General features: G+C 35.5%; 1 protein-coding gene and 1 pseudogene across 1 annotated transcript; both read left to right on the forward strand.

The window, feature by feature from the left end:
* The first annotated feature begins 4,891 nt into the window (after window positions 1-4,891).
* Window positions 4,892-6,309, forward strand: LOC149142615 (uncharacterized). The gene is made up of 2 exons (XM_089449729.1): window positions 4,892-5,653; window positions 5,910-6,309. Exon 1 carries the CDS (start codon window positions 5,038-5,040, stop codon window positions 5,593-5,595), a length of 558 nt encoding a protein of 185 aa, XP_089305855.1. The 5' UTR covers window positions 4,892-5,037; the 3' UTR covers window positions 5,596-5,653; window positions 5,910-6,309.
* Window positions 6,310-11,452: 5,143 nt separating this feature from the next.
* Window positions 11,453-14,984, forward strand: LOC149142616 (fructokinase-like 1, chloroplastic; annotated as a pseudogene).
* Window positions 14,985-20,298: the final 5,314 nt, after the last annotated feature.

A 20,298-nucleotide genomic window follows, 5' to 3' on the forward strand; every position in this document is an offset into this window, starting at 1 on the left:
AATTAGTTTTGGATAGTACCTTCGGTCTCAATCATCGTAGGTTGATGTTTATCCTATAAGTCTTCTAATGTCGTACTAATCCTCTAAATATTCTTGGTCACACTGTTCACTGTTGTCGCTCCATGTACCCCTTGAGTATTCTGAATTGATCTGGGATTGTGGGGACAATCCCTTACGAGATGTGGTCACCACATCCCCAACATTTTAGTGGATCCTTTTATTTACCTCATGTCCCCTTCTTGATTTTCATCTCCATGGGCTTGGACCCCATATATGATTGAGATGGTTGATTTACATTCCTTTTATTAAATTTATTTCTTTAGTGATCCTTTCCAAAAAAATTCAGATATGCATGCTTATGTCTTTCTACGTTCATCCCAAATTTATTTGTATCTTTATTCAGCCATAGTCAAGTACTTTCATTCTGATTTTTGAAATGTTGGTAAGAAAGTATAGATTTCTTTACTTCTTCTTCCATAGTTCTAGGATTTTTTTAATTCAATCATTTCCTTATACGTTGTTGGTAAATAGTTTAGAAATCTTTGTACTTTAGCTTTCTCGTCTCTGATATAAGGCACATACCAAAGTAAGTTTGTGAATTTTATCACAAACACATCCATGGTAAGCTATCCTAATCTTAGTTCATGGGACTATTTTTCCTGATCATCATAATATATTTCACTAAAATACCAGGTTTTAAATTTCTTTTGAAAATTCCTCCCATGACACCATCCTCTCATCCAACAAAGATATAGTTTTGTTTCTCCCACCACAGAGTAGCTTTACCCTACAACTGATAAACAGCTAGTCGTTACTGCAAATTACTTTCTTATTCATACACATGAAAGTATTTAACCATGTTCAGAAGACATGCTACCACATCTTCCTCCCTTTCACCATCAAACATAGGGGGTTTAATTCTCCAGAATCCCCCCTACAATTCCCTTTTATTCTTATTCTTATGTGATTTAGATTTTGTCTTATCTGATTCTTCAGCACTTTCAAATTTTTATGACATCATTTCAGCCTCCCTCTATTTCAACGTTTATGGTTTTACACTTTTTTGGCTGGATTTGTTTGTTAATTTCCTTATCACATGTTCTTGCTCCTCACTGGCTATTAATAACTATTCATTTTTGTTTCGAAACTGATTTCATCACTCATGTATTGCATTCACCTATAAAGTAGCTCACATCCTAACTTATTTACCCCTCGCCTAATATTATATTAAAAATCCCCTTTATACATTTACCTAACACTCTAATCCAACACTAATTTTTACTTGGGATTATATACTTATATGACATACCATCAATCTGTAATGGCTATGTTATATTTATTACGTCAAGCAACTTAGGAATATGTCTAAAGTTATGATTTATATGTTATGGATATCTCTACCCATATCACTATGATGTTGTTATTCTTAGCACATGATGACTATGGTGAACATCCTAAGGCCTTCAAAATTCGAACTCCCAATCCTAGCCGACGAGCTACACACTAGTCACGTGATAGTCACCTAGGTTTTTAGATTTGGGATTTCGTGAAGGGTTGCAATTTCTTGAGGTGAGTCAATGACCTTGATTGATGTTTCCAAACCCTACCACTTATGTTCCTCATTTCATTTTTTTCCCTATTCCCATGTCACGCTGAGATGAACGAGGCTATAATCACATAGTTTAACGAACTTTAGTGTCATAGGGGTTTTATGGTGCATCATATATACAATATGTTCGAGGCTAAAGAAAAATATACCTCTGCGACATTGTAAAGGGTATTGGAATTTAGCATTATATCTCGTTAGCACTCATATTGGTGAATTTGGTTCTAAAACTTAAGAAAATACGCCCATTTCATTCCAAAGGAAAAGTGTTTCTTTCCATAGAACTGTTTTTATAACATTTTGTTCTCTGCATCAATTCCTTTGTTGGTGTATACTAACATTTTGTTTTAATTTTATTTACAATGAGGTACGTTGAAAAGGTATATGGAGGATGTAGCTCTATTTCTCTTCAACATTCCCATTTCTCTCCTCATGTGATGCTTCACCTATGCATCTTCCATAAAAATAATTGAATCATGGTTTTCACCCTCTTCATCATTTGGTATTTGTCGATGTTATATTTTGATGTTAGATTTAATTTCAGGGTTCTCTTACTCAATGAAGCATTATCTTCATGGCTTCTTTGTGGTTTATTCTTTAAAACTAGAGGAATCATTTTGGCATTGCATCAAGCAACTGTAAATCGGTATGTCAAAATCCTAGACTAGAATGTTGTGTTGTGGTTATTCAACTATAGCTTTTACCAAAAGTTTGAATATTAACTTAGCTTTTCATTTTATTTTCCTACGTCAGGTGCGATGCCTTCATAACCTAGTTGGGTTTAATTTCATCCTTTGTTGTAGTGTCTGGGAGATTTGATTAACGATATTATTCTTTGTGACATGTTGTCTCACCGATTCTTCCCTCATGAAGGAACTCTTTCAAATGTGTGTGTCTTTATAGAGCTTCACTCCTAGTATTAAATTTCTAAGAGCATGGCCCCACATCTTGTGCCTACTATGTTAATTTTTATGAACTTTCCTCCCAAAGTAGTAATATATACATTTTTATCCCTTATGGGTCAACCTAAATGGGATTTTGTACCATTAAAGTATTAAGGACTTAATCAAAAGTCCATATTCACAGTTATATGTTTTCGCTACTATTTTCTTTATTAGATTTTGGTACCGCCTATTTTATGATGGGAATTCCTTACTGTAATTTCAATTTTCATTTTAGACTATATATATATTCAGAGAATCGTTGAATTTTTAATGAATATGGGTTTGACAATATGTACTTGAATTTCTCTTGAATGAGAGTCTACGTTCACTGCTCTTAGTTGTTAATTTATCCATTTCTATTGCATACATTCTATTGGTTTACCGTAATTTTCTTTGCGATAAGTCTAGTTTTGTGGTGATGATTCCCCACTATTGCATTAACTCTTGTATTGTTACAATACCTCTATTACTACTAGAGGCCCTCTCATTGTATGTTACCATAATTTATACATGTTGCACTTTCTACTGAAATTTACGAATGACTAATATATTATAGTTACGACAGTAGTATTTTAATAGATTGTAACTATGAGATGTGTTTATATTATAAGTCTATATACTTGACTGTATTCTCCATTTATTAGAATTCCTAGAAAGTAAACACCAACACAGTTACATTTATCTGTATCACTAGTTTGTGTAACTATCTATTTATACTCATTCTCTGTCCATAGATGATTTCATTCACATATCGCCTAATTCCATCTGAAATATATGTTTCACACTTCTATACTCTACTAGAATCTTGTGTGGTTGCAAATTCACTTATCTATAGTTTACTTATACCTTCCACATTTTTCATAATTACATGTTCTCAACAGAGTTGTTGAACATGGTTGTTAGTCATAATCTGGTCTTTAGATAGCAATCTTGCATTGATATTACTATTAGTTCCTTTTTATGTGTGTTACATTAATTTTTTTATTGGCGTGTATGCATATTGCAAGAATCACGTCATAATCGCTGAATTCAATCTTCCAATCCTGACTCTTTCTTCAACAATAATTTCTTTTTTTGTAATGAAGCTACGAGATATAATTTGTTTAATTCAAATGTTGTATACTGGAAGGATATTCTTTCACTCATATCTCCTACTACCGAATACATGAGTACTTCTAGTGCTCGTATAAACACAATGCACTTATTTATTTTTTTGTTTATCGTGTGATTTATGGTTAGATTATAACCATGAAACCATATGATAATATTATTTATAGCATGCATATATATATATATATATACAGTGTATAGAAGTTGGACTTGAAAATTTTACGCTCTGATTTGACTAACTAACATAGACTCTTAATAATTTTCCTTAAATTTTCGAACAATCTTAGTCAAATCAGAGCGTAAAATTTTCAAGTCCAACTTCTATACACGAGTATACTCTATTTTTGTCTCGCAATAACCACTAGAATTCCTTTAATCACCATTTCTAAAATCTATTGCGACTTTTAATATGCTTTAATTAAAGTTCATAATTCAAGTAAGTTGCATCTATGTTTCAATACGAGTGAAACTCATGTAGATAATGTTAAAAGTAAGCGAAAATTAACAAACTGAAATTATACCTTCATATTAATTCACTATAGTAACAAACTGGAATTTTGAATGCTCATAGTGCACGATAACCTTCACATATGTAACAGTAAAAACAAAACTGAAATATTAAATTCTCATCTACCAAAACTTTGACCACGATCTACTGGATCCACTTGGAAAGAACACTTCCCACCCAAGCATGAATCGTATCATCCTGGTTCTCCCTGAGTGGATATTTTTTTTTTCTAGAATCAATAACCTTTTGTGATTCTTGGAAAAGGTATTTTTAGGCTGATAGGCCTTCCTTTGAAAGAGACTTTCGTCGTCCTTTTGTTTCTGAGGCTGACACCTCGCGTCCACATTCAGCGGGAAATTGTTCAAGCATTTCTGTTATGGTCTTCATCCTTCAGGCAGAATGGTAGGCATTTTTGTTATGGGCGCCTAGCGGGGGTCGATATCCCTCGCTTCTGCTATCATTCCCGCCTGTCTATCGCCGGAAATTGCCGTATGTGTCTCGTCGAGGTCGAGAAGAGTCCCAAGCCCGTGGCATCTTGCGCCATGCCTGCGCTTCCTGGTAATTTATTGCTTTCGCCCTTTTCCCTTTGGTTTCCTCCAATCCCCAAGCTGTTAAATGCTGCCGGAGGATATGAATTTGAAGGATGCTGATTTTGGGGTTTAACTGTCAGGCATGAAGATAAAGACTGATACTCCGATGGCGATAAAGGCAAAGGAAATTTATTGCTTTCGCCCTTTTCCCTTTGGTTTCCTCCAATCCCAAGCTGTTAAATTCCTTGAGAGCCCACATATGCCTGGCCATTGCAGTTTATATATTGATATCCACCGGAAGGAAGTCTTGGAGAGTGGATATCAGCCATCAGAGGGAAAATGGCGAACCAGTATTCCACCAAAAACTCTTTCGAAAGCCTGGTTGTGAGCACCATGATGAGTCGGCTAAATATGCGCAGCCCTTTTTTGGACACCAATACCTTCCTATCCAACTCGTATGATCGCATCATCGCGGACGAGAGCAAGAGCCCATTGGAGAGAGAGGAGGCGAAGCTGGAGAAGAATATCGTTCAGATTATATCCAGCGAGGACACTGATAAACTGAAGGCGAACTCCGGCCAGGCCGTCACCATTAGCGACCATCAGGTTTGCGTGGGGTTCCACGAGGAACCAGAGCCCGGCTACCGCGTCTGGGAATGGCACGGTCACATCATGCTCTATGATGAGGAGAAGGGCTACACGGCAGAGTATATCTACGGGAATTTCTTCGAGAAGGCAACTGAGTTTAAGCGCAGAGCGGCTAAACCCCAGGAGAAGAAAGACAAGGAGAACGAGGCCTCCGGTGGAACTGTGGGCTTAGGAGGGCTTATTGATACCGTCAACGAGATGAATGCTCGAATTTTGTGCAGAAATATGAGCGTCGGGTCCTTCAAGTGAAGCTGCACGGTGGTTAATCACCGGGGTTTTTGGGCTTAGGGTTTATGCGAACTTACTGGTAAGAAGCCCCCCCTTTAAAACAAAAAAATTATGTGCATTGGTTGGTTCTGGTAAGTCGGCTAATGGTTTATTACTTTGGGAAAAGTATTTTCTGTAATAACTGGTGGGTGGTAGTTGCAATATGAAGTCCTGAATTACTTTTGAGATAATTGCAGCATTTAAAGGGGATTTTTGCTTGTAAATCAGAAATGTCATGTGCTTGGGTTTGTTTCAGATGTGGAAATTATTCAGTTTTTCCTGATGGTTCCAAACAGGTCTTCAGGGTTTCCATGCCCTGTGCATGTTGTTGTTGGACACGGCAATTGCATCCAATTCTGCAAAAAATGTTGTTCTTTGTGAAATATAAAGGACCTTTTATTTGTGTGAAATCCAGGTATTGTAACCGCTGCTCTGATAAAATTTAAATATATTGTTTTGAAATTGCATGGTTGGTGGTCTGGATGCTATAATATGTATTCACTGTACCAAACTCTGTAGCTATGCTGTCATAAGCAGAGAGCAGCTGAAAGATTTCCATAAATTACATATTAGATAGGGCTTTCGGCATGCTTCTTCTATTAAGAGAAGATTATGGACAATAATTCATTTATTATCTCCATTGTAGTTTCTTTATGCTGCTTCTTTTAAAAATAGTTGGAACCTGTATTGTCTTAATCAAGATGTATTATTCCTTATTAAATTTGTTATTGCATATAGATAAGGGAGGTGCTCTAGGCCCAGATTTTATTTTGCTAGGTGCTCTAGGCCCAGATGTTATTTTGCTATTGCACGTAGAGAAAGGAGGTAATCTAGGCCTGTCTGGTGATAATGTGATGGTATTTTAATAAAATGAAGAATAGAACCATATCTTGGCAGGGATTAATTATTTATTTTACTTATCATATTTGAATAACAATAAACTACTCTAGGCCGGTCTGGGGATGATGTGATGGTATTTTAATAAGATGAATTACAGAGCCATATCTTGGTAGGGATGAATTAGTTATTTTACTTCATATTTAAATAATAATAAACTAACATAGATCCTGTTAAACAGGGGTGTATATTTGAATAACAATCAAGGTGTATATTTAAATAACAATTATAAATAAACTAGCATAGATCAATGTTAGCCCGGCAGGATATATTGTGTTATTAGTTGTTGAGAGGTAGGAATCTCAAGTTTTTGATCCTTAATAAATTGTGTATTATTTGTTGAGAGGTATGCATTTCAAGTTTTTTATCCCTAATAAATTAATTTAACATTGATTTATTGGTTAGTTTTTTCTCAAGGATTGAAAAAAAAGCCTGGTTCAATATAAAATAGTATATGCTAAAATTCAATTTGAGATGGTTCAGCATAAAATTTTATATACAAAAATTCAATTCGAGATTTTTCCATGGAGCTTTAGGTGCAGTTTACTTTGCAGTTTTACAATGTAAAACTATTTTTTTGGGTGGGTATTTTCTAATGTAAAGTTGATTCCAGAGGGAGTTCTTGACGTTTGTTGTTTATTTATGTAATAACAATTATATCTGTCTCTGTTTGTGTTGAATTGAGAAAATATCCTTCTCTGAGCTACGAGAAATATCTGGACTTGAGTTACGAACTTACCTTCTAAATCCAGGATGCAAAACTTCACTGATGAACTCCTATTTTATCTTGGAAGGTTTGATGGCTTATACCGTTAGTTTGGTTGAAACATATAAATAGCCCATTGTCCATGCATTGTGTGGTGATCAAGGATGCAAAATTTCGCTGATGAACTCGTATTTTATCTTGGAAGGTTTGATGGCTTATACCGTTAGTTTGGTTGAAACATATAAATAGCCGATTGTCCACGCATTGTGTGGTGATCTGACAAATAAAAGAATTTGTCATTTTGTTTCTTAGCTATAGCAATGATCTGATGCAATAAAACTTTGATTTAGAAGTCATTTTTCCAAATTCAAATAGAAGTGTTCATCTTTTATTTATTTAGGAGTGTATATATTAATGGGAAGGACTATCCTGTGTACATGGTTATGGTCATATGTACCATATTTATTTTCCAATTACTCACTTTCCATGAGATGCATCTGATAATAAGTTGGTACCAACTTTAGTGCCATGTCAGCTGAGCTGTGGTCTCACTGTAAAAATGTGGGAGTTTACTATTGCTGGCCCAGGTTGGGCTCCCAGGAAAAATAAGAGAATTCTCAGCCATATACCCAGAAGTGCAGTTCTGATATGAATAGATTTTAGCAACAGATTGGGGAAATCAGTCCCTGACTTGGCCAAAAAATAAGGGGTGTTATGGTAAGGAGAAAAGAAAAATTTAACCCCGCAATCATATCATCTAAATTAATTTAAAGCACTGGCCTGACAATGGTATCATAACAGAATAGAAATCATGATCAGGTCACATCTTGTTTCTAGCATTATTTTCCTTCCAAAATTTAACTCACTTCTTTTGTGAACCCCAAGGTTCATCATTCAAATTCACAAAGCTACTTTGAATCTACTGAGGGTTAAAATGGAACTATTTTGTATTTTTGTGTGTGCCTGTGTAATTGAAGCTGAACATAATTGCAAGGGTCATCTTTATTCTTCCCTGGAATTTACTACAGGTGCTGCGCTTTCTGTTATATGTAATAGGATGTTTCCCTGAAAGGTTTCCCATGCTGAATAGGATCCATGTTGTGCACAAATGCAAATTTAAGGTTCCACACATCAAAATTTAATGCACTCCAAGTGCTATGCTTTTGCTGATTTTGATGCCCAGCTGACTTATCTTAGGATTTATGTGTGCAATGCAATTCTAGGGTTCTATACATTGCAGTTTATGCTCCACGTGCTTTGCAATTTCCGTGCCTCCCAGAATATTACATTCTCCAACAGCGACAACTGAAGAAGAAAAGTATTATGAAGTTGAGGTTGAAGATGAAGAGGCTCATAGAAGCTCTGCCTCCAAAGTTGTCTGGAAGGAGCAAGGCCTTGATGAAACATATAATTTGTTTATCAGAAGAGGATGATCCATCTGAATTAATCATGAAGTGGGTGAGAATAATGAAGCCCAAAAGAGTAGATTGGCTTGCAGTCCTCAAACAGATGGAGGAATAGAACCTCAACCATCCCCTCTTATTCAAGGTCAGTGGCTTTTCAATTATTATAGATGTGCTTCTTAAATATAGATGGACTGAGTAAATTATTAACCAAGTTAATCTGTATGACATTTTCTTTTCAGTCCACTAATGCCTTTACTGCTCTGCAATTTATGCCTTACGAAGCTTCTTGGCAGTGTTATCAGACTCTTCGCAGTCCAAGTGGAGTCGCGAGTTTGACTATGTTTTAAGAGGAAACAGAGTCTAATCAACTGAATTTGAATCAATCCCGACTTATTCTTTAAAGTTTAACTCATAAATATCACCCAAACTCAATGTTACCACTCAAATTATCACCTAGGAGGAAATGTCCTAACCTCAATGGGACAGCCTAGACGCATAATAGGCAAGCCACTCACTGTCACCTTGATGGCCTTGCCCGACCAAGGAGACTGCCTATCCCAGGGGGAATCCGCATGATCAATTTAAACTTAGATTGTTGGGAGAGAAATTGGAAAATACTAGCATGAATTGACTACTCTTATGCTTAACTCAATCAAATCGATTCATTCGTCAAAGATGTGAGAATTTGCAAGTAAATTGTTGAATTAATCCCAAAAGGAGAAGTGAATGTCACATTATCCTTTTTATGCTATTACTAATGTTGAGATCAAGTGTGAAATACCCCGAAGTGAATGCTTAAATGGTTACAAACAAGTAGATTAATGTTGAGAACAAGTGTGAAGTAATCCCAAAGTGATGCTTAAATGATTACAAAATGTAGATTAATGTTGAGAACAATTGTGAAGCATCCCAAGTGATGCATAATTTGTTATAAAATTAGATTGATTCGAGTCACAAGGTAATGCTGAATCTAAAACCCCTGTTTAGATAGAAACCATTCACGTATGGAAATTGCAACAAGTAATCCATAAAGTCCAATTTTAAATACCATTCAAAAATTGCAACTGAAGACCATAAGCATAATGTTATTCAGATTTTGTGATAAATCATTTTTGCTTCACGTATTACTCCTTAAGAGAGTGATCTTATTCACAAAAATGCAGCGAATTTGAGTCATATCCAATATCTCTAGAACCAGTGGGTATTGACAAGCTCAAATAGCGCTTATCAAAGTGTTAGGTTGTAAGCAGTTGTGGTTATCAATTTGAAACGTTGTCTTAGTATGTGTGTATGATCACAATATAAGCAATGAGATAATATTTCAAAGTATGACATATATCAGTGTTATCATAAGAAATAGTGATTGCAAATGAATGAAAACAAAAAAAATCTAAAATGCTATACAAATAATTCCAAGTGAAGTATTACTCTCTTGATTCTGCCTTAAACTGAATCTGCCCTTAAATAGTATAGCCTTAAGAAAATATTCCAACCATTAAACTGTCAACTGAAAATTTTGAATGAAGTCATTTGGCCCACTCCTTGTAATTCATCTCAAAGTAAAAACATCCATTCCTTTTTTAGCAATATTAAACTGGATCTGATATAATCGTTGCAAGTGCAAGTGTTGTGATATGCTAAAGCAAGGTCTAGAATTATTGCCAGTATTTAAGATATTTGCCATTAGCAAAACCTAAACCCTAACGTCCTCTTATTGGAGCAAGACTGACCTTCTTCAAAGCTTATATCAGTTGGAAAAACAATGGCAATCCTTGCAAAAAACCTAGTCATCGATAAAAGAGAAACATAGAGCGAAAACCTCACATTGAATTTGCCCCTTAATTGCATTCTCCCAAATGTTTTTCAACTAAGCTTGTAGAGGAACTGCCACAACTCCAACCGTGACTTTAGCAAGTGAATCCTCTTTTCTATTTATAACATTCAAATTAAAACCTGATTAATAAAATAATATTTCTTTACAAAAGACCCTGGTATCCTCCTTTTTTCCCTTTGAGTGAATAAAATAGGCCCACAATGCCACTTGTCATCTCCATAAGGAAAGAGCTAGCCTCTAAATCTGTAGAGAAGACCTCAACATTGTGTCCTTATCCCAAAACACCTCAAAAGGTGACATATGCCTTTAAATATGTGACAATGGATTAAATAATGTGTCCTCTTTAGTTGGTGGTCTGCACTCATATAAGCTATATTCTTCTCTTCTGGAAACTTTCCAGTTTTGTCCCTCAACATTCTCGTAGATGTTTTCTTCCAAATTGTAGGATATAATTTCAGGTGTAATTTCCAGCATTATTTCTCAGTGTGCCCATAAATCAACACTGCAATGATTGCAGTGATTCCTAGTGTTGTCTTTTGAGTCACTGAGCAGTGGTGAAAGTCCTATTTCTGTTCGTTTGCTTAGGAGATTTTTGATGTTAGGTACCTTTCCTTGGTTTTCCATTTCCCCACTTACTGCTGGATTTTTGTTCTTGTACTCAATAAATAGAGCCTTCTTACCAGCATCATTAAGGTTCTTTACTTCAAATGGGGTAAATTCCTTTCTGATGTAGCCATGTAGTTCTCCTCAATTTTTTATCAACGTTTGAGGAACTCTTACTTTGAGATTTAGCAAGCTTGCTGATTTCTTATATTTAGTGGTGTAGTCCTGAACAATTTTTCTTGTGTTTGTGAAAATATCACAATTAAATGGATCTTCTTGATATCCAATATTGTAGAACTGATCCTTCAACAACATTTTGAATGTCTCCCATGATACTATCGAGGGTCTCCTTTGCTGCTTCAAAGATTGCATATAGCTGTCTCACCTTAAAGCATGGTGGAAGATAACGAGGAAGTCCTCAAATTCAGAAGGTTTCAGGCTGTTTACGGCTTGCAATGGAGTCCTCCAGAATTTGTCAGGGCACCGGGAGGACCACCATCCAATGTTGCTATTGCACTTGTAAGGTTGGGAGGTAGAGTAGCATTTATGGGTAAAGTAGGTGATGATCCCACTGGTTATCAAATGGTTCTCACAATGAACAAGGAACATGTCCAAACTCGTGGTGTTAAATTTGATCCTTATGCATCCATAGCAGTTTCCTACATGAAGGTAACCCGTCAGGAAGGAAAATTAGGAATGGAATGTGTCAAACCATGTGTAGAAGATGGTTTTCACATTTCTGATATTAACATCGACATACTGAAAGAGGTATTCTTATAGTCATCCACACAAAATGTATACTTCTAACTTCTTCTTTTTTCGCAACATTTTCCTTATCTCATGTGCTTGATTAGTTTCCCCTTTTATATATTTGACCTTTCCCATTTTTTATATTTTTTTGGTTTGGTCCAATTTTTCGATCATCTTACAGAAGTAGACTGCTTTGTAATCACTATGTGCTGATAACTCACTATGTGCTGATAACCACAGGCTGGAGTTAAATGCTCTTTATCTGTGACTAAATATTTGAACTTTTCACGCAGGCCAAGATGTTTCATTTCAATTCCATGGTTCTTCTTGAACAATCCATGCATGCCACTCTTCTTGCTGCAATCAAAATGTCAAAAGAATTTGGGGGACTTATATTTTTTGATGTAAACCTCCCTTTGCCACTTTGGAGGTCTCGAGATGAGACAAGGAAACTTATCCAGAGTGCATGGAATGAGGCAAATGTCATTGAGGTAACCATGCAAGAATTGGAATTTTTTATTGGTGTGTGTTTTGTTACTCTGTTTCCACAAACTAAAACAGGACTACGAATGTTTTCTGTTTCACATGGATACATAGCTTATACAAAAATATAGACATCTAATAATATTTCATAAGCTAGGGCATTGCATTCAACCCTTATCTGACACCCAATTTTTGTAGGCGCAGGACCAATCCAAAATGTTCTATGTTGTTTGTTCCTCATTTGGTTCTCTCTAGGACCGCAAAGTTACATAAATTGTGCATTGTTAGAGCAACATCCCGAAAAGAAGAAGCCACTTCAAATACACCACTCATAGATGTTCAAGAGGCTCCTCAAAAGCGTAGAAAGAAAGGTAGTTGTTTTCTTGCATAAATGTTTCCTTTACTTGTGAGGAAAGTAGGAGTACGACTAGTCGTTTCAAGTATTCTGTTTTTCTCCATGAGCGCATTGTAGGTTTTTTTTTCTTTTGTTGTAGTCATTGTCGAGGGCTTGTGGGATGCTACAATGAATCGCTACCTGCCTTTGTTACCCTTGACCTGATTCTTTCGGAATAGTAGGTAATGTTGTTTCAAGCTCAAAGAAGACATCCCCTGTTATCAAGAGGATTGTGAGGAGAAGAAAAAGTGAAGAGAAAACAACTTTAGCAGACATTAGTGGGAGCAATGTGCCTAAGAAGAGTAGGAGAAAGAAAATCGCTGAAAATAAAGAAGAAAAAAGTATGGAGTTGGAAGCAGATGGTGAGGAGGATGATCATAACTTTGAATATGATTGGCCTCCTTTGGTATGCTGTTTTGGCTTGGCACAGAATGAGTTTATTCCTACTGTTAGGGTATCAGACAGACAAATGGATGAAGATAAGTATTCTACATGGAACGGCTTGCAATGGAGTCCTCCAGAATTTGTCAGGGCACCGGGAGGACCACCATCCAATGTTGCTATTGCACTTGTAAGGTTGGGAGGTAGAGTAGCATTTATGGGTAAAGTAGGTGATGATCCCACTGGTTATCAAATGGTTCTCACAATGAACAAGGAACATGTCCAAACTCGTGGTGTTAAATTTGATCCTTATGCATCCACAACAGTTTCCTACATGAAGGTAACCCGTCGGGAAGGAAAATTAGGAATGGAATGTGTCAAACCATGTGCAGAAGATGGTTTTCACATTTCTGATATTAACATCGACATACTGAAAGAGGTATTCTTATAGTCATCCACACAAAATGTATACTTCTAACTTCTTTTTTCGCAACATTTTCCTTATCTCATGTGCTTGATTAGTTTCCCCTTTTATATATTTGACCTTTCCCATTTTTTATATTTTTTTGGTTTGGTCCAATTTTTCGAGTAATCACTATGTGCTGATAACCACAGGCTGGAGTTAAATGCTCTTTATCTGTGACTAAATATTTAAACTTTTCACGCATGCCAGGATGTTTCATTTCAATTCCATGGTTCTTCTTGAAGAATCCATGCATGCCACTCTTCTTGCTGCAATCAAAATGTCAAAAGAATTTGGGGGAGTTATATTTTTTTATGTAAACCTCCCTTTGCCACTTTGGAGGTCTCGAGATTAGACAAGGAAACTTATCCAGAGTGCATGGAATGAGGCAAATGTCATTGAGGTAACCATGCAAGAATTGGAATTTTTGATTGATGAGGATTATTTTGAGCGAAAGAGGAATTACAGGCCTCAATACTATGCACATTCCTATGAACAGTCAGTCGGAGAAAGAAAAAGGCAACGACGACGGAGGTGTTATCATTACACAAGAGAGGAAATTGCGCCGTTATGGCACGATAACATGAAGATTTTGTTTGTCACTAATGGCACCTTCCGCATACACTACTACACACCTACATTTGAGGGTGCAGTAATAGGAACAGAAGATGTTTTGGTCACGCCATTCACGTGTGATAGGACTGGTTCGGGTGATGCTATTGTAGCAGGTAGTCATTGAATGCAGTCACGTTGCTCAAGGATCTATCTGAAGAGTTCTTATACTTCTAATAGAAGGATGATATGTCGATGCAGAGTTCAACATTGTTAGTAACTGTGTATGTCTTGCAGGCATTATCAGAAAGTTGACTTCACAACCGGAGCTATATGATGATCAAGTGCTATTGGAGAAGCAATTAAGATTTGCTATTTGTGCTGGGATTATCGCACAATGGACAATTGGTGCTGTCTGGGGATTCCCAGCTGAAAGCGCAACATGGAATCTAAAGGAGCAAGTATATGTACCTTCCTTGTGGTAGGCTATTTAGAGGTTTAGCATAGCTCCATTGATGCTGCAAGGTAATGTATTATTGTATTAAGGTACCTTTTGTCTCGCTGGGCACTACATCATGAACTTTGCCTTTCAGGTTCTTCTCATGGGCATTGCTTTTGAGGATTCGATATCCAGCTGTGGCACATATTTTAAGAGACAAATTTATGGATTCTCACAATTCCTGTCAATTCCCTCTGTACCCTTTTTCATTTTAAGATGTTTGATATGATAAGTTTGTATATTTTGTTTCCATGTTATTGCTTTAGTCATAAATTAAACAATGAGTTACGGAACACATAAGAATCCGCTACTATCAGTCATCTGTAATTATAATGTTCTTCGAGGTACATTCCTTTTCTTAGATCTCAGCAAGTCTGCTAGATTTGTGCACGATGTTTTTAGTCATTCTATAATTATTTCACTTTTTGTAAAATCAGGTTTCAATGTGTAGGCAATAGCATTAATGGAGTCTCTGTAGTTATCTTATTGAAAATGCATTGTATTGAGTTTGTTAAAACACTGGAGAAAAGAAAATCTGTTACTAGACCTGGTTGGGTCTGAGGTGTTGGGTTTGCCAAGTCGACTTGTTCAGACTCAGTGAGTCAAATTTGTGCTTGTTTTTCCAGTGATTTTGTAACTGTTGGGTCTGAGGGCATGGCCTATCCCAGTCAGACCCGGCTGGGTCTGCCAAGTTGACTCACCCAGACATACCAAGTCAAATTTGTGGGTAACCAATTGTTGACTGCATTGTGACTGTTAACTTGTGGGCTTGCGCAACTTATTTTACTGATGCACAACGCCAAGCAACGAAGGATGTTGGTGTTATTGCTGGCTTGAATGTAGCTCGTATTATCAACGAACCCACAGCTGCAGCAATAGCTTATGGCTTGGACAAGAAGGGTGGAGAGAAAAATATTGTTGTTTTTGATCTTGGCAGTGGCATGTTTGATGTCAGCGTTCTGACTATTGACAACAGAGTTTTTGAGGTTTTGGCTACAAACGGTGATACCCATCTTGGAGGTTATTTGTCTGAACTCTGTCTGGCAGTTTTACATTACGAATTTGAATACGTGCACAGTGGTTATCATTGACTTTTTTGTTTGGCTTTCAAGCTTTGAACATACCAAAGGATAATGGAATATTTCATCAAATTGATCAAGAAAAAGCACGGAAAGAATATACGTAAGGATAGTAGAAATGAAATAAGACATTCAATGCGTTCCTTGTAATATAGATATAAACAAAATATCTAAAGGAAAGTAATTGCACAATGATCCAGTCCAAGAAAACAAGGTTTTCCCCAAACCAATTAACTGTTCTAGAAAAATTCAACAATTCCAATTTAATAATCCTATCGGCCTCTCTTTGTACCTTTTGGGACAATTGCTAGTTATGCTTTCTTTCCCTTGGGGAGTTTCCTTAGCGGTGTCCCATTTTTCTCGGGTCTACTCAATCCCATATCCTAGGCTTTTCTTACTTTTTAGTTTTTTTTGGAAAATGTATAATTTTTCATTTAAATCTCGCCTTTTCCTATATGGTGCTTTATTCACCCCTTCCTAGTCTTCTTTCCCCCACACTAGGTGATCTATTATATTTTTCTCTCCTAATCTAATCTATCACATAAATTCACTCCTATGTCTTTCTTAGAAGTAGTTAAGGAAAATTTAATTTCGATCTTATCCATCCACATTGGATTTCAGATTGGAATAATGATCTCATTAATTCACATGTTCTTTTCCAAGTTAATCCTCCACGGTGCTATATTTAATATTATTCAAAGCTATTAAATACATCATCATAGTTATTTTGGAGAGTGAATTATGGCTTCCTTTCCATTGCTACAAATAGTTCAGAACACTGAGATAATATTGACATGAACATTGAGGGGTATTAAATCTTCCCCCTCTAAAAAAAATAACACCATCTACGGTGTTTACTCCTTTTCCACTTCATTTTCAAATAGTGTTGGATAGGTTTCGTTCATGGTATCCTCATGTTCCAAAGTGGGCTCCTTGAGTTTAGAGTGCCTCCATTGCACTTTAACCCGAGCGATGACTCAATTCTACAGCATGGTTTCTTTCTGATCCAAGATACAAAGTGGCTCTGGTAGAAAGCCTCATACGAGTTCCACTTGTATCAAATTCCAATCAACCACATGAGAAGGATCATGAGCATATTTTTTAATAATGATACATTAAATACATTATGAACTTGAAGATGATTGGGTAGAGCCAACTGATATGCCACTAGACAAATTTGGTCCAAAATTTCAAATGTCCCGCAAAATCGCGATGCTAATTTGACAAGTTTTTGGAAATGAGAGTATTGTTTTATGGCTTAACTCTCATATATACATGATATCCAATTCTGAACTCTTTGTGTTTTCTATTTTTGTCTGCATAATTATTTTGTCGGTCTTGAGTTGTCGTAATATTATGTTGGATTTCGTGTACTATCTGCTCCATTTCGTGTAATGCATCTAACCCAAGAATCAATGTATCCTCTGGCTGCCTCCAACTGAGTGGTGTATGGAATTTTTTGTCATACAATGCTTCAAAAGGAATCATTTTTATTCATTTTTTATAGATTTTTCTATAAGAAAGCTCTCCTAAATGTAAAAAATCTTCCCACTTTGTGGGCTTGCCGATTACATACATTCTAAGCATGTCCTCCAAAATTTGATTTTTTCTTTCAATTTGTCCATTCGTCTAAGGATGGTATGCGACAATGAATTTAAACTTGGTTCTCGTGCTCCCAAGCAAGGCCTTCTAGAAGTTTGAGGTGAATTTAGCATTTGTGTCTGAAGCTATCATTTTTGGTATGCAATGTAGTCTAAAAATTTCTTTCATGAAAATGTTGGCAACTTGTGCAGTCCCAAAGGTAGACTATACTGGTATAAAGTGTGTCACTTTAGTCAATGTGTCTATCACTACCATAATGGAATCAAATTGATGCTTGTTTCTTGGTAACCCAGTTATAAAATACATTGAGATCACCTCCTGTTTCCACTTCGAAATGGGTAATGGATTTAGTAATCCTGCCAGATGTTGGTGCTCCACTTTTACCTGATGACACTGTAATAATTTTTCCAAATAATATGCTACATCCTTCTTCATACCTCGAAAAATTATTTTTTTCTTAATGTTGTGACACTTTTCTGGTATCATGGGTGACCAACATATCATCTCTTGTGATATTCACCACATATCATTCATTTCAACACAACTACATTAAGAAGCTACAATCTGCCTTGGTACATGAGTAATCCTTTCGGGTTTGTAGCATACCCTGGAATTTCTTTCTACTATATTTTTAGTTTCAATTCCTGGTAATTAGGATCAAGGATAATTTTAGGGGCGAATGTTCGCCCTTTGGCGAAATTAAGGGGTTTTAAATTTTTAGTGGGCGAATATTTGGTATCATAGTAAATTTTTACAAATCACCTCAAATAGCCCACCTTATTTTAAGGGAGAGGGTAAAAAAGGTAAATTTAGCCCTTGAAATTAGGACTTACAACCTTCCATTCGCCCATTTTCAAGAATAGGTTTTATTTAAGTGAATCCATTCGCCCATTTTCAAGAATAGGTTTTATTTAAGTGAATCCTATGGGCCAAATACCATATTTATAAAAGAGGTACGGTAAATTAATAAAAATATAAATAAATGAGAGGTATGGTAAATAAATAAAACATTTTTTATATTTACTCCATAATTCACCTTATATACTTGTAAGGGTATAAACAAATAAAAATATAAGTGGAGGTATGGTAAATAAATAAAATGTCTTTTTATACTTACTCAAAAGTTATGGTAAATAAATAAAAATATAAATAAACTAGACGTATCGTAAATAAATAAAACCTCTTTTTATATTTAGTCCATAACCCTCATTCTATTTATGAAGGCTCAAGAAAGAGGTTTTATTTAAGTGAATCCTATGGGCCAAATACCATATTTGTAAAAGAGGTATGGTAAATTAATAAAAATATAAATAAACGAGAGGTATGGTAAACAAATAAAACATTTTTTTATATTTACTCCATAAGCCACCTTATATTTACGAACACTCAAAAAATGGGTTATATTTAGGTGAAACCTATGGCCAAAATACTATGGGACAAATACCATGGACTAGATTGTTATTAATACAATGCAAAAAACCATTATTAACCCTAATATTAGAATTAATAAAAATAAAAATGGCACATGGTATTGACCCATGGTATTCACCAAAATGGCACATGGTATTGACCCATGGTATTCACCTTGAATGTAGGCTATTTAAATGGGGGAATTAAACCAGCATGTAGCCTATGCTAAGATTCACTAGGACTTTACAAAGTTTTATTATTTAGTGAAAGACTGGCCAAGATCTTACAAGATTTTATAATTGAGTAAAATATTCGCCATGCCTAGTGAGAGATTCACCAAAAAATTATATATACGCATTATATTATTGATAAAATCGCCTTCCATTTTTCCTATATACCATGGAGATTCGCCCATTTATTATATTTATAAATTTAGGGGGGTTCTTAAAATTTTCCCTGCTTAGGATATTGTTGCAAAGCTTGTTCCACTTGTTTTTCAAAATTTGTTTTCATGCTGCTACTAGCAGTTTCTATCAAGGAATGAGCATGTCTACTAAGGAAGGCTAACCCACTTGTCTATCTTGCATTTAAATCAGTTTGACTAAAGCAATATTTCAAGATGATATGATCAGTTACCAAAACAATTTTCTTTCCTAGTAAATAATGCCTCCACATTTCTAAGGAGTGTATTATAGTAGCTAATTCTAGATCATATACAACATAATTTGGTTCTCCACTCAAACTTTATCTCCTTCCTCTGCAAGGAGGTAATGGGATAATCTAGTTGTGAAAATCCCTCCACAAAACTCCGATAGTATATGTTCAGTCAACTTAATGTCTTAAATTGCTAACATAAATTATCGACCATGGTTAGTAAACTAATGAAGTGTGGTGCACAATATGTGCTTAGTTAACCTTGTTTCTTACTTCGTTGAGTATGTTTTGATATTGTTTTGAGGTTTTTGTCTTTTATGCCTAATTATTTTAATGGATGTCAAGTGTCAATAATCAACTAAGTCTAATGGATGTTTAATTTAAAAACTAATTTCTAAGAAGGAATAAAAGGAAATGTACTTCAACTAACTAAATTTGCATAAAATCAAATCAAAAACTTCCACAGTTAGTATAGTCTAGGCTGACACTATGTCTATGAAAAGTAGAGCATTATTCTAGATACAATTGTATTCATTAATAAGATGAAAATGAAATCACTTCCTATCCTATCCTTGAAAACTCTTGATCAAAAATTAAACTAATCCTATTCTATGAAATGAAAGCAAGCAATATAAAAACAACTATGATCTACTACATGCTCAAATACTATTGTGAACATTCAATATAGGAAGAGGTCGAAATCATCTTCTTGGAATGACTTAAGCAATTGAGTATACATTATATGTGATATAATAAAGCATCATAAAATCTTGGAAAGGAAAACTTGCAGCTACAATGTGATCTAATGCCTCTTAGGCAACCCAAATTGGAAGAACTACCTTCTTGGACTTGCTCATCATGAGAGTACACAAAAGATGAAAGATTAATCTAAAAAGCATGACAAATCACTATTTATTCTTAATGCCTCAAGAAACCAATATTGGAAAATAGTTGAATGCTACCTTCTTGACA

This window comes from Pinus tabuliformis, chromosome X (genome assembly GCF_031772625.1).
Source record: "Pinus tabuliformis cultivar Carrire ecotype Pingquan chromosome X, CPIR1, whole genome shotgun sequence".
Classification (NCBI taxonomy): Eukaryota; Viridiplantae; Streptophyta; class Pinopsida; order Pinales; family Pinaceae; genus Pinus; species Pinus tabuliformis.

Excerpts from the sequence above, each read along its gene's own strand:
- LOC149142615 (XM_089449729.1), top strand. The coding sequence starts at position 5,038 with ATGGCGAACCAGTATTCCACCAAAAACTCTTTCGAAAGCCTGGTTGTG.